The sequence below is a fragment of the Coregonus lavaretus genome (assembly GCF_964263955.1).
Source record: "Coregonus lavaretus genome assembly, chromosome: 31".
NCBI lineage: Eukaryota > Metazoa > Chordata > Actinopteri > Salmoniformes > Salmonidae > Coregonus > Coregonus lavaretus.
This window is the reverse complement of record NC_140018.1, coordinates 35,312,881-35,328,274: the sequence shown is the minus strand read 5'-3', so window position 1 is coordinate 35,328,274 and position 15,394 is coordinate 35,312,881. Positions and strand designations below refer to the sequence as shown.

Here is a 15,394-nt window from a genome sequence, read left to right as displayed (position 1 = left end):
ATATGACTAGTTATCTAAATTAATTGTTTGAGAACCAACCAGTCAGTGTTTTGAGGAAGCTGCAAGCCAGGGAAAAGTATTTGAGGGTCATGTTGTTGTAAGGATTCAAGAGAGCCACATCCAGTCTGCTCCTGACAGAGGACGATTGAACCGACTGAGAACCGATGGAAGAGTTCATTAGTCTATTTAGTATGTATGTATACAGGGTAAGTAAAGCGAGGCTAGTTGCGTCAATTTGGTTAACATGTTGTTGGGAGAGCATCGTACGTCAAACACTGCGTCCGGTGAAGAGAAGGGCAACGTGATGGTGAAGTTTGCGTCACCTTCTGTTAAATACTGTTGAGCAAGCTCATTGCTAAGCAGCCGCTTGCCAACCAAGACCACAAAAAAGGGCTCTTGGTTCCTGTAGTCCACAGTGATGTAGAAGTTCTCCTGATCACAGTTGCCAGTGACTGAGGGTGGCACTACAAGGACAAACAGGGTTGTGTTCATTAAGCACAAAAAACATGGAGGTACTACTTGAACTTGTCCAAGAAGAAACCCTTGTTCTCCGTTTGAAAATGTTTTGCTATGGTGTGACTAAATGAGCACGATCCTGGCAAATCAGGAACAGGACACTGGGTCCAAATACTCTAAAGCTTAATACTGTCTTTGAAGAGAACGCATAGGAAAAAACCTACGGTATGGCTAGTTGGGCTTTTAAGTCAACCATGTGGCTTTCACTGCCAATTTCCTTTCAGATCAATCATTAAACGAGAGGAAACCATTCAAGAGTAGTTTAGCGTAGTCCAGAGACCACAGTTACATACCAATGTCCAGCAGTACAGCATCCACAACGGCAGAGTGAGAGAAAGTGGTGTACTCTGGCAAGATGACCAGGCCGTAGATCAGCTGTAGAGTGAAGGTTGTGACACCTTGTTCCGGCCTTTTCTGTAGTGAAGTTAAGAGCATTGGTCAATTGATAACAGAACTCTATTCAACAGCAAGTGATAACTAAGTACATATGGGGACTATTAAAAACAATATACTACAAAAAGTAATGTTGCCCTCATTCCTCTAACTTGTAGATCTATCATAAAATCAAGCACTATTGGCAAGTGAAAACGCATTCTGCCAAAATAATGGAAACACTTGAGTAAATGAGGGATAGAAAGTATTTTTGGTACATTCTCTCCATTATTTATATTTTGTTGTTCACCCACTTTAGGGCATGCACAAATTACTGCATGTGACTTTGCTTTTACAGAAACACACCTCCTGAAAGACCACCGGGTCTGAGAAGGGCACCTCCATCCTGAAGGTCTTCAAGGTGTTGTCCAGGGATCTCTGCTCCTGAACATTGAAGCCTCTCGCGTTGCACTCTGCAACAGTTAGCACCACGGTGGGAAAGGTGATGTTCAGCAGCGCCACATCAAGGTTGAAGGTCCCCAACTCAAACACAAACACTGCCTGCTCAGGAACTGCGTCTAAGGGCGTGTCTGTTCAGTGGCAAACAAAAGAAAACATTTTGAATTGAGTTACAATGGAATTCGAAAATGAGCATTTGTTATTGGAGAAGTCCGGGTAAGGCCTCGCCGTTTCAATAAATGTTCTTCAGTTGTGCCTAATGAACGACCCAGGCGTCCCAACTTCCCGCAGGCCCAAAAGCACCATTAAACTAAACTCACAGTTGCGAACTTGTGGCGGCCTGGCCATCGGAGGTGTTGTGATAGGGAAGAGGACTTTGTATCTGGTGTCCTCGTGTGCGACCTCCTCGATCCACAACAACTCAAGCATGGGCTCAATGGTGTAAGTGACAAAGTACTGGTTATCCTGAATATGGCTCTGTAAGGGAGAGACAAGTGATGCATTTAGGAATGTCTGATTAAAATCAGGCTGTAATACACAATTGAGTGCAACATGTAAAATGTTCCTTATAAGCCAGAAAGTTAAATTAAATTTAGAAACTTACTCTACCGGTTATCTGTGTGGTTTGTCCTTCAGCCTCTCGTAATTTAAGACAAAATATCCAAAGGAAAGTATTGTTTACCAGACTTGTGGTAGGTATATGTTGTCGGCTTGTATTTTCAGTCAACGGACTCACAAAGTAAATACTTGCACAATATGTAAATAGCAGAGCGTAACCGAACGTTGCTTGCGTTCAGCGGCAAACCTACCGGCTCTAAAAAGTTGGGTAAACAATACTTTCCTGTGGATATTTTGTCTCAAATTTCAAGCGGCCGCATGACAAACGGTAGAGTACGTTTTAATGTAATTTTAGTCAACTTTCTGGCTTGTAAGGAACATTTACACGATTTTGCAATCCAATGTGTCAGGCTGTATATACCAATTGTGTATTAGCCTGATTAAATCAGACAATTAGTAATTTTGCGCAAGAAACATTTTACACAAGACAATGTTTCTAGGAGTTTCCCCATCTCTCATGGGAAAAGGGTTACCGCAAAGCACTGACAACTGCTGCCGTAAAAAAGGCTTTATAAATAAGATTTGATTGATTTAGAATTAACAGAACATTCGTCATCCCATGCTGACCTTGAAATAGCCGCCAACCGCCCCCACCGGAATTTCAACAATAATATGAGCCTCCGTGACTAAAACCGAGTAGTTTCTGGCAGCCATTTCCTCAGTGTCCAGCCTCTTAGCGTCAATTCCCATGTAGACCTCCAACATGGTGAAGGCATCAGAGGAGATAAGTGGGTCTATGTGCCTGGGCATGTACCAGGTGATCACTTCTGGGGTAAATTCTACTGCCCCTGCAGTGAAACAAGAAGCCAAGGTCATGTTCAGTAGGCCAGTGCACATGTAACAGAACATTTTGCAACTGAAAACAAATGTGCCCCAATTGGAAAAATTGTTAGTTCCTCCCCATTTCAAAACATTTACCCCACTGAACAATACCCAGATACTGACATAAACTACATAACACAAATGAAAGTCTTGTCTAGAGCCAATTAATAACTGGTTTATAGGATCGTAATTCTCCCCAAGTTCTTCCATTATTTCACACTCAACCTGGTGTTGGACAAACAGCCGTTGCATCTACTCGAGTAACCAGCCACTTCTGCGCAAAGAAGGTTGAGGTTGAGAGCACCCTCATCGGAACCCCAGCTACCTGTTCAGGGGGCAACCACACCAGGGCCGTGTTCAGTAGGGCACACCGTATTAAAATATATTGCAAAAAAGTTGGTTCTTTGTCAAGTTCAGGTAGGGCCACTGTTTCCAAATGTTCGCTCTACTGAACATGACCCAGTTATAAAACCAGGGTGGGGGGGGAAGCTCATGGAGGAAGTGGAGAAAGTCATCTTACATTCTGGAGGTACGTCTCCTCTGCATTATGGGGGCTTCTTAACACTAGCCTTGTGGGAGTGTTGGCTATTGCATAGCCCTTCCTTTGGACCTCATCCACCTTCATGACCTTCTTGCTAGGACTAAAGACCACTGCTGTCATTTTGTATCCTGAAGCAACAGCCTGTCTCAGGAAATGGAAACATGAATTAAACAAATTGTCAACAAACAAATTCTGTTCACCGCCATCCTAACATTTTTGTAGTGAAATTAGATACTGAAATATGGCTACCTCAGCTCCTCTCCGGAGGTCGCCGCTCCTTGCTTTTGGGCCTCCAATGGGCTGCTCAGGGAAGTTTTGGATGTCTGGAAGAGTCCTTCTGACAGACACCTAAGGGAGAAAGGACATTATTCCCTAACCATTCTCTCCCTCCCGTACAATAAGAAATCAAGTCAAAGGCCATTTCTCAATCTGTGTCCACTCTCCTCAAATGCATTGAGAATAGGCCAAGAGTCCTCTCCTCTAAAGTTGTCCTATGTGCAGTTTGAAAAGGCGAGCAGAATCAAGGACATACAGTTGAGAAAGAGCCAAGGCCTCTAATTTGTTTCACAGAAGCAGACTAAATTAAACACTGGAGAGTTATAGGTCTAGACAGATCATTCATACAGGCAGTTAGGACAAGCTCGACTGTAAACATCTCCATTGGGGCATGCTCTGCTCACTTGCCTCCATGTAGTTGCGGTCGCACAGAATCTCTCGGGAGGACCAGCGGGTGTAGCTACAAGTTTTGCCCACTCTATACACAGGGTCTTCAGTCAAGTGGTTTCCTGGCAGCCTAAACTGTATGACCAAGCTGAACATCTTATCATCCTAAAATGAAGAAAAAGCCTTTCATTTACATTTTAGTCATTTAGCAGACGCTCTTATCCAGAGCGACTTACAGTTAGTGAGTGCATACATTCATTTTTTTTTTATACTGGCCCGCCATGGGAAACGAACCCACAACCCTGGCGTTGCAAATGCCATGCTCTACCAACTGAGCTACATCCCTGCCGGCCATTCCCTCCCCTACCCTGGACGACGCTGGGCCAATTGTGCGCCGCCCCATGGGTCTCCCGGTCGCGGCCGGCTACGACAGAGCCTGGATACGAACCAGGATCTGTAGTGGCACAGCTAGCACTGCGATGCAGTGCCTTAGACCACTGCGCCACTCGGGCATTCATGCCAGTTATAGACTATGGCAAAATTGTCTATGAACGCAGCTGCCACTGTATTGAAGCAACACTACACTTTACTATGGGAGATGGGCTCAGTAGTACACATCACTGCATTCTGTATCAGAAAGTAGGCTGGCCCTCTAGAAACAATGCAATGTTTTGATATGAGACTTCAGAGTGCTCCTCAATAAACTTCTGATGTACTTTACTGTTAACTTACAGGTAGGAGATACCAGACCCAGTCTCAGGGATGGCTAACTACGGAGATCCTGTCGATAGCCAGAGTAAGTAAAGTTAAGTAAATCTGCTAAAATGTTTTTGGCACCTTACTTGTGGAATAATCTCCAAAGCTCTAAAATTTGATGAATTAGTGCCTCTACAGCAATTCAAAAGGCTGCTTGAGGTCCTTTTTACTGAATAATGTCTGTTTTTCTTGTATTGATGTGAATATTGAGGTGTCTCTAGGGCTCATCTGTAAAAGAGAGCTTGGTCTCAGCATGACACCATGTCAAAATAATGTTAAATAAAATGGTTGCAATTGCAGTGAAATTGCAACAAAATGTCAATTTGAAGTTCAAGCAAACACTAGTGTTTATAGTATTACCATGTTTCGGGAAAAGCAGTTTTGAAGAGAAGCAAAAAAACATGGCATTCCCCATGGGGTCGAATTTAAAGCTGAATCCACACTGAGTAGCAAGTCCGGGCGTCAGGTGTATGATTTTCGTGTTATCTGTTAGGGATGAGATGGTGTGAAAACAATAGTTAACAAACAAAATCAATCCATGAATTAGGAAAGATTCATAAAAGAGAGTCAAACTCACTAAAAACAGCATCAACTTCAAACTCTTCTTCAAAATGAGGAGCCACACTCAAACGTATAACGTTACCCAGGCATTCAGCGTTGAGGTCATCTGGAACGGGAAAAGTTAGTCAATCAAAACAAATATTGTCCAACGTTTAGTGCTTGAATATGCCGGGTGCAAATTGCATACTTATAGAAGATGTCTGATGTGGTTGTATGCCCACAGCTACCATCAACAGGGAAAACAACCTGTAAGGCATTCAAAAAATTATGATTGATTTAAAGGAGGAAGAACACACACAATTCAGATGTTTGCATCGCATAAGACTAGTCTAGGCTTGTTACTACTTACCCTGAGGCAAAAAAACAAACCATTGTAGATTTGTTTCGATAAAATACACAGCTACAGAACCTAATATTTGACCGATACCCAGGGGTATTCAACTCTTACCCTACGACAGGGTTTCCCAGACTAAGTTCTCTGGACCCCAAGCGGTGCACGTTTTGTTTGTTTTTCCCCTAGCACTACACAGCTGATTCAAATAATAAACTAATCATCACGCTTTGATAATTTGAATCAGCTGTTTAGTGTTAGGGCAAAAACCAAAACGTACACCAAGTTTGGGAAACGCTGTTCTACGAGGTCTGGAGCCTGCTGGTTTTCTGTTCTACCTGATAATTAATTGCACCCACCTGGTGTCCCAGGTCTACATCAGTCCCTGATTAGAAGAGAACAACGAAGAAAGGCAGTGGAACCGGTTTTGAGATCCAGAGTTGAGTTTGAGGGCTATAGCCATTCCTGCTCACCCGATACAGAACCAATCAGTCGGTTTAATCGAGAACAATCATCAGAAATCACACAATATGAATCAGACAGTGGTGCGCCGCCTGACCACTAGATAGTGTTAGAAATTGCGTCAATCCAAATCTGGTATTAGGAACAAAAGAGGTCAACACAACTTCTAAGATATACTAGTTATTTTAATTAATGCAAAAACCTTCAATGGTAAATATGATGTTTCGTATATACGGGCTCTCTGAGATGTCTCGCAGGACACCCCAGACAACTAACACATTGTTTCAGATTCAATACTCAAATACTCTGACAGAAGGAATTTCCCACTTCTCTGCTGGCCAATTAGAGTAGAGGACTGAGTGTGGTTTAAACTTTCTCAGCCAATCCGTTGGTTCAGGGGTTGGTCTCATCTCCTCGGCGCCATTTGTTGCACACTTCAGCCAGGCACAAGTTTATCATAACAACCTATCATAGTGAGAAGAGCCAGCTCCCTTAGACATCATTCCTACGTCCAAGGAAGGCTCACAGATCACAAAGAACCAGTATAGTCTAGCATTTGAAGACACGATCCTTATCTTATTTTACCCCCTAAAACAGCTCTTCACATCAATCACAGCCTTGCCAGGTGTCACAGCCTACATTAGCCCAGTCAAGAATGCATTCTTTCTAAGTTAGTCATCCCATCAATTTAGGAGAATAATAAATCCCCAATAATCCCCCTTTTCACACCTAATAAGGTGTGATTCAAAAAATAAGAAAACACATATAGTCCTTCATTATAATACAATACAAACAAAAAATCACACTTTTATTAATAGGCCATAATGATACAAAAAAAGTAAAACCCTCAGTCCATCTACACCCAACTTGCAAATTGTTACCAGTCACCAAGGAACTTCAAACCATCACATAAGAAAAGACAAACATTCACATGATTAACTTGATTAATAAAGCATAAAACACAGGATTAATAGAACACAAAACATAAGACTATTAAAACATAAAACACAAAACAGAGAAGTATATTTTGGCCCCCTTTAGACACCCTCTAGTGTCACTCCACCAAGCCTGGTAGGTCATATCCTCCATTCCTAGGTTGGAGTCCAGGATTGGGCCATATCTCACCATCTGTTGGGAAATCACCTTCTCCATCTCCTTTCTCACCAAACCTCAGACACAGGAAATAAGATAACATCCACAAAGAACAAGTATACCCATAGAGGCTATAACTTCACCCAGAATAGTTACAACAATAGTTTTCCATTTACCAAATATGTTATCAAACCAACTGTTTATGGAGCTATCAATACCAGATCTCTCAGCCAGTTTGTTCGTCAGTGTAGTTACTCCCCTGAAGCTCTTTTGTCACTGACCCGTCCGGTGCTATATTGTTTGAGGATGAAAATACAGCACATAGATCCAAACAGAACACAAACTCCGCCCCTCTCAGCCAAAAGCATATCTAAAGCTATTCTATTCTGCCTTGCCATTAAGATAGTTGCCGCTGTCTGCTCATCTAATCCCTTTATTGCATCACAAGTGTGGTTTATAAATCTTTGCTGGTTATAGTAAATATAATTTATCCAATCTACAGATGGATAAAGCCCAGTCAAGAATGCATTAGCCCAGTCAATAATGCATTCTTTCTAAGTTAGTCATTCCATCAATTTAGGAGAATAATAAATCCCCAATAATGGTCAGAAGGTTCAAATCAACGTTTCAGATCGTAATTTCCGAGTAGGCAAAAATAATCAACCACGGCTGTTATTACACCCCGTATACGTTGGTGGCGGTAATGACAATTTGTATTGTGCTGTAACTAAAACTAGAAGAAGATCTTCTGACGTCCTTTCCATTCGTCAAAGGTACTTAATCGTAGTATATATATATTTTTTAAACTGTGATTTAAGGGCAGCGATATGGTATACATAGAAAAGAGAAAGCTGGTGACGTTCATAGCAGGAGCTATCAATAGCACTGATAAAGTAGAGTCTAAAACGGAGAGGATTAAACTAATAGTGAAAGCTGCTGGGAGACATTTGAGTATGACAGGGTTGACATGGGAAGAGGTTCGAGATGACCTCAATCATCCGATGGTGGAGTCAATTATTACTGGATCTTAGTTATGGTGGTAGTACTACAATGGAATGCTCGAAGCCTGTTGGCTAATGGGCAGGAATTCAAGCAGTTCATTGTTGATATGCTAGCTAAGCCTGATTGTGATTTGTGTGCAGGAAACATGGCTCAAACCGAATGTGGAGTTTATCAAACAGGGATATGTAGTAGTTCGTAGGGACCGAGATATAGGGGGAGGGGGGATGTAACACTTTCATAAAGCAAGGAATTCCCTACAAGATGATAGGCAAAGGTATTGAACAGGAGTATGTGGAGGTGTGGCTGAGAGGAGGGGTGCTAGTGGTAGTGAATTACTATAATCCGTGTCAGATATTGGACATGGAAGTGCTGGAGAGGGTGGAGGGCCAGGAAAGAAGTAAGGGAATATGGTGTGGGGATTTTAACGCCCACAACACGCTTTGGGGGGTAACGGATGGATGGAAATTTGTATTTATTTATTTTACATTTTTTATTTCACCTTTATTTAACCAGGTAAGCCAGTTGAGAACAAGTTCTCATTTACAACTGCGACCTGGCCAAGATAAAGCAAAGCAGTGCGATTAAAAACAACAACAGAGTTACATATGGGGTAAACAAAACAAAGTCAAAAATACAAACAGAAAATATATATACAGTGTGTGTGAATGTAGTAAGTTATGGAGGTAAGGCAATAAATAGCCCATAGTGCAAAATAGTTAAAATTTCGTATTAACACTGAAATGATAGATGTGCAAATAGAGATACTGGGGTGCAAAATAAATAACATTATGGGGATGAGGTAGTTGGGTGGGCTAATTTCAGAATGTCTGTGTACAGGTGCAGTGATCGGTAAGCTGCTCTGACAACTGACGCTTAAAGTTAGTGAGGGAGATAAGAGTCTCCAGTTTCAGAGATTTTTGCAGTTAGTTTCAGTCATTGGCAGCAGAGAACTGGAAGGAATGGCGGCCAAAGGAGGTGTTGGCTTTGGGGATGACCAGTGAGATATACCTGCTGGAGCGCAGACTACAGGTGGGTGTTGTTATGGTGACCAGTGAGCTAAGGTAAGACGGGGATTTGCCTAGCAGTGATTTATAGATGACCTGGAGCCAGTGGGTTTGGTGACGAATATGTAGTGAGGGCCAGCCAACAAGAGCGTATAGGTCACAATGGTGGGTAGTATATGGGGCTTTGGTGACAAAACGGATGGCACTGTGATAGACTACATCCAATTTGCTGAGTAGAGTGTTGGAGGATATTTTGTAAATGACATCAACGAAGTCAAGGATCGGTAGGATAGTCAGTTTTATGAGGGCATGTTTGGCTGCATGAGTGAAGGAGGCTTTGTTGCGAAATAGGAAGCCGATTCTAGATCTAACTTTTGATTGGAGATGCTTAATGTGAGTCTGGAAGGAGAGTTTAGTCTAACCAGACACCTAGGTATTTGTAGTTGTCCACGTACTCTAGGTCAGACCCGCCGAGAGTAGTGATTCTAGTCGGGTGGGCTGGTGCAAGCAGCGTTCGGTTGAAGAGCATGCATTTAGTTTTACTAGTGTTTAAGAGCAGTTGGAGGCTACGGAAGGAGTGTTGTATGGCATTGAAGCTCGTTTGGAGGTTTGTTAACACAGTGTCCAATGAAGGGCCAGATGTATACAAAATGGTGTCGTCCGCATAGAGGTGGATCCGAGCTTCACCAGCAGTAAGAGCAACATCATTGATATAAACAGAGAATAGAGTCGGCCCGAGAATTGAACCCTGTGGCGCCCCCATAGAGAAGGCCAGAGGTCCAGACAACAGGCCCTCCGATTTGACACATTGAACTCTATCTGAGAAGTAGTTGGTGAACCAGGTGAGGCAGTCATTAGAGAAACCAAGGATAGTTGCTAACCTAAAACAGCGCCGGAAGAAGATGGCTGCCGTTTTACAGCCCTCTAACCAATTGTACTATTATGTGTGTTTTTCCGCGTTATTTGTAATTTATTTTGTACATAATGTTTCTGCCATCGTCTCTTATAACCAAAGAGAGCTTCTGGATATCAGGACAGCGATTACTCACCTCGCGTTGGACGAACACTTTTTCTTCAACGAGGCGTTCGCGAAGGATATTCTACAGACTCCCGACAAGGCCCAGATCCCCGTCATTCGCGTGAGGAAGAGACGGAGATATCGTGGACGTAGGTCGGGGTGCCTTGTAAGGATCCGACGGCGAACGAGTAAACTGCCTCTCCCATCAATCCTATTAGCCAACGTTCAAGCTTTGGAGAATAAAATGGACGATTTAAGATTACGGTTATCCTACCAACGGGACATTAAAAACTGTAATATCTTATGTTTCACGGAGTCGTGGCTGAACGACGACAATGATAACATTCAGCTAGCAGGCTATACGCTACATCGGCAGGACAGAACGGCAGACTCGGGTAAGACGAGGGGTGGCGGTCTCTGTATATTTGTAAACAACAGCTGGTGCACCAAATCAAATACTAAGGAAGTCTCAAGGTTTTGCTCGCCTGAGGTAGAGTATCTTATGATAAGCTGCAGACCACACTATTTACCAAGAGAGTTTTCATCTATATTTTTCATAGCTGTCTATTTACCACCACAAACCAATGCTGGCATTAAGATTGCACTGAATGAGTTGTACAAGGCCATTAATCAACAGGAAAACGCTCATCCAGATGCAGCGCTCCTAGTAGCAGGGGACTTTAATGCAGGGAAACTTAAATCCGTTCTACCTAATTTCTACCAGCATGTTAAATGTGCAACCAGAGGGGAAAAAACTCTAGACCACCTTTACTCCACACACAGAGACGCATACAAAGCTCTCCCTCGCCCTCCATTTGGCAAATCTGACCATAACTCTATCCTCCTGATTCCTGCTTATAAGCAAAAACTGAAGCAGGAAGCACCAGTGATTCGGCTAATAAAAAAGTGGTCAGATGACGCAGATGCTAAGCTACAGGACTGTTTTGCTAGCACAGACTGGAACATGTTCCGGGATTCTTCAGACAACATTGAGGAGTACACCACATCAGTCACTGGCTTCATCAATAAGTGCATCGATGATGTCGTCCCCACAGTGACCGTACGTACATACCCCAACCAGAAGCCATGGATTACAGGAAACATCCGCACTGAGCTAAAGGGTAGAGCTGCCGCTTTCAAGGAACGGGACTCTAACCCGGACGCTTATAAGAAATCCCGCTATGACCTCCGACGAACCATCAAACAGGCAAAGAGTCAATACAGGTCTAAGATTGAATCATACTACACTGGCTCTGACGCTCGTCGGATGTGGCAGGGCTTGAAAACTATTACAGACTACAAAGGGAAGCACAGCCGCGAGCTGCCCAGTGACACAAGCCTACCAGACGAGCTAAACCACTTCTATGCTCGCTTCGAGGCAAGCAACACTGAAGCATGCATGAGAGCACCAGCTGTTCCGGACGACTATGTGATCACGCTCTCCGTAGCCGATGTGAGTAAGACTTTTAAGCAGGTCAACATTCACAAGGCCGCAGGGCCAGACGGATTACCAGGACGTGTACTCCGAGCATGTGCTGACCAACTGGCAAGTGTCTTCACTGACATTTTCAACATGTCCCTGACTGAGTCTGTAATACCAACATGTTTCAAGCAGACCACCATAGTCCCCGTGCCCAAGAACTCTAAGATAACCTGCCTAAATGACTACCGACCCGTGGCACTGACGTCTGTAGCCATGAAGTGCTTTGAAAGACTGGTCATGGCTCACATCAACAGCATAATCCCAGAAACCCTAGACCCACTCCAATTTGCATACCGCCCCAACAGATCCACAGATGATGCAATCTCTATCGCACTCCACACTGCCCTTTCCCACCTGGACAAGAGGAACACCTACGTGAGAATGCTATTCATTGACTACAGCTCAGCATTCAACACCATAGTGCCCTCAAAGCTCATCACTAAGCTAAGGATCCTGGGACTAAACACCTCCCTCTGCAACTGGATCCTGGACTTCCTGACGGGCCGCCCCCAGGTGGTAAGGGTAGGTAACAACACATCTGCCACACTGATCCTCAACACGGGGGCCCCTCAGGGGTGCGTGCTCAGTCCCCTCCTGTACTCTCTGTTCACCCATGACTGCATGGCCAGGCACGACTCCAACACCATCATTAAGTTTGCCGACGACACAACAGTGGTAGGCCTGATCACCGACAACGATGAGACAGCCTATAGGGAGGAGGTCAGAGATCTGGCCGTGTGGTGCCAGGACAACAACCTCTCCCTCAACGTGACCAAGACAAAGGAGATGATTGTGGACTACAGGAAAAAAAAGAGGACTGAGCACGCCCCCATTCTCATCGACGGGGCTGTAGTGGAACAGGTTGAGAGCTTCAAGTTCCTTGGTGTCCACATCACCAACGAACTATCATGGTCCAAACACACCAAGACAGTCGTGAAGAGGGCACGACAAAGCCTATTCCCCCTCAGGAGACTAAAAAGATTTGGCATGGGTCCTCAGATCCTCAAAAAATTCTACAGCTGCACCATCGAGAGCATCCTGACTGGTTGCATCACCGCCTGGTATGGCAACTGCTTGGCCTCTGACCGCAAGGCACTACAGAGGGTAGTGCGTACGGCCCAGTACATCACAGGGGCAAAGCTCCCTGCCATCCAGGACCTCTATACCAGGCGGTGTCAGAGGAAGGCCCTCAAAATTGTCAAAGACTCCAGTCACCCTAGTCATAGACTGTTCTCTCTGCTACCGCACGGCAAGCGGTACCGGAGTGCCAAGTCTAGGTCCAAAAGACTTCTCAACAGCTTCTACCCCCAAGCCATAAGACTCCTGAACAGCTAATCATGGCTACCCGGACTATTTGCACTGCCCCCCCACCCCATACTTTTTACGCTGCTGCTACTCTGTTAAGTATTTATGCATAGTCACTTTAACTCTACCCACATGTACATATTACCTCAACTACCTCAACTAGCCGGTGCCCCCGCACATTGACTATGCAACGGTACCCCCCTGTATATATAGCCTCCCTACTGTCACTTTATTCTATTGTATATATAGCCTCCCTACTGTCACTTTATTTTTACTTCTGCTCTTTTTTTCTCAACACTTTTTTTGTTGTTGTTTTATTCTTACTTTTTTTGTTTAAAATAAATGCACTGTTGGTTAAGGGCTGTAAGTAAGCATTTCACTGTAATGTCTGCACCTGTTGTATTCGGCGCATGTGACCAATAAAATTTGATTTGATTTGATTTGATTTAGTCTGCCAATAAGAATGCAGTGGTTGACAGAGTCGAAAGCCTTGGCCAGGTCGATGAAGACGGCTGCGCAGTACTGTCTTTTGTCTTGAGCGTGGCTGAGGTGCACCCATGACCAGCTCGGAAACCGGATTGCATAGCGGAGAAGGTACGGTGGGATTCGAAATGGCCGGTGATCTGTTTGTTAACTTGGTTTCCAAATACTTTCGAAAGGCAGGGCAGGATGGATATAGGTCTGTAACAGTTTGGATCTAGAGAGTGTCACCCCCTTTGAAGAGGGGGATGACCGCGGCAGCTTTCCAATCTCTGGGGGATCTCAGACGTTACGAAAGACAGGTTGAACAGGCTAGAAATAGGGGTTGCGACAATTTCAGCGGCTAATTTTAGAAAGAAAGGGTCCAGATTGTCTAGCCCAGCTGATTTGGTGGCCGGGGTAGTGGTAGCCAGGTGGAATGCATGGCCAGCCGTAGCAAAATGCTTGTTGATATTCTCGATTATTGTAGATTTATCGGTGGTGACAGTGTTTCCTAGCCTCAGTGCAGTGGGCAGTTGGGATCTACAGTGAAATAGTACAATAAGAAATAACCGAAACAGCAATAAGCAAGGCATATTGAAATGGGAGAGAGGCATAAAGCAATCACAGGTGTTATTCGAGAGCTAAGACAACAGCTGATAATGGCGACAAAGTTTGGGCTGAGGCTAAACATAAACAGGATGCGGTACCGTATAAAGGAACAGTCCAGCAGGCATTAGCTGTATAGCTGAGTTATCATAAGGTCCGGTGAACAGCAATAGGAGAGTTCGGAGGTAGTTCGGGGGCTGCTATAGCACTAGCGAGCAAGAGGCCACGGCTAGCATGTGCTAGCGGGCAGGGGCTAGCAGATTGATCTTCGTGGTCGACGTCGTAACGGGAAACCTGTTGTAATCACATCAGACGATTTCGTCAGAAGACCAGTCGTGTTGGATCGGCGGGGCTCCGTGTCAACTCAAGGAGGTCCAGTCCAGTTGACAGAGAGGTAGATGGCCGGGAGAAGGCCCTGGCTCGCGGCTAGCTCGAGGCTGATTAGCCAACAACAACGTCCATTTGATTGCAGCTATCTAGCTACGATGATCCGGTGATAAAGGTCCAGTGAATCAGTGATTCCGGTAGAAAAAACGATATGTTCTGGGTCGATAATGCGCTATGCAGACAGTGCAGACTGGCGGATAATAGTCCAGGCTAGAGCTGGCTGGTAGGTAGTGCAGGCCACGGACAATGGTGAGAAACCGCTAGCGGTGGCTAATGGCAAGTAGCTAGTTAGCTGGCTACTCCCGTCCGGTAGACAGAGAGGTAGATAGCCGGGATATGGGCCTGGCTCAAGGCTAACTGGTGCTTGCTTCAGGGGCAGTGGTGATTAGCCAAACAGCAACATCCAATTCGGTTGGGGCTAGCTAGTTGCGATCCGGTGTTAATGTCCAGTGATTCAGTTATTCAGGCAGAAAATCCGATGTTCTGGGTGAAAACCGCTAACGGTGGCTAATAGCAAGTAGCTGGCTAGCTGGTATCAACTGGAGATTCTAGATAAAAGGTAAGTCAATAATAGAATCCGTTCCACATTGAGTGAGGCGGGTTGCAGGAAAGTATATTTTGTAGAAGGATGAAAAGTGTGATAGGGAAATATGTACAAAAAAAATACAAAAAACAGGCTATTTACACACACACAACAAAGAACACGACCGCACTGCTATGCCATCTTGGAAGTGGAAGATTGCCAAGTGATAGAACATTTGATAGAAAATAAAGATGTGCCTGAATGATGGCCGACGGACCAGGATTGATGTAGCCACAGGGAAAGAGTCTGCCTTGGACCTCACTCTGGTATCTAGTGCGTTGGCAGGAATATGTGAGTGGGAGGTATGGGAGGAGTTGACAGTAGGGAGTGATCATTACCCCATTGTATTCA

The 15,394-nt window shown here is 44.5% G+C and overlaps 1 protein-coding gene and 1 long non-coding RNA gene across 2 annotated transcripts; both read right to left on the bottom strand.

The window, feature by feature from the left end:
* Positions 1-801: 801 nt before the first annotated feature.
* Positions 802-3,658, bottom strand: LOC311107181 (uncharacterized protein; the record flags this gene model as incomplete). The annotated part of the gene is made up of 7 exons (XM_084149671.1): positions 3,578-3,658; positions 3,308-3,469; positions 3,013-3,112; positions 2,533-2,753; positions 1,668-1,824; positions 1,255-1,478; positions 802-930 (listed from the first exon to the last, which is right to left on the bottom strand). The coding sequence occupies exons 2-7, from the start codon at positions 3,446-3,448 to the stop codon at positions 802-804; spliced, it is 972 nt and encodes a 323-aa protein (XP_084005797.1). The 5' UTR covers positions 3,449-3,469; positions 3,578-3,658.
* A 1,487-nt stretch (positions 3,659-5,145) lies between these two features.
* LOC311106388 lies at positions 5,146-6,154 on the bottom strand. Its single transcript, XR_014610320.1, has 4 exons — positions 5,658-6,154; positions 5,496-5,554; positions 5,325-5,414; positions 5,146-5,233 (listed from the first exon to the last, which is right to left on the bottom strand). It is a non-coding gene; the product is annotated as an uncharacterized lncRNA (long non-coding RNA).
* Between the last annotated feature and the right edge of the window lie 9,240 nt (positions 6,155-15,394).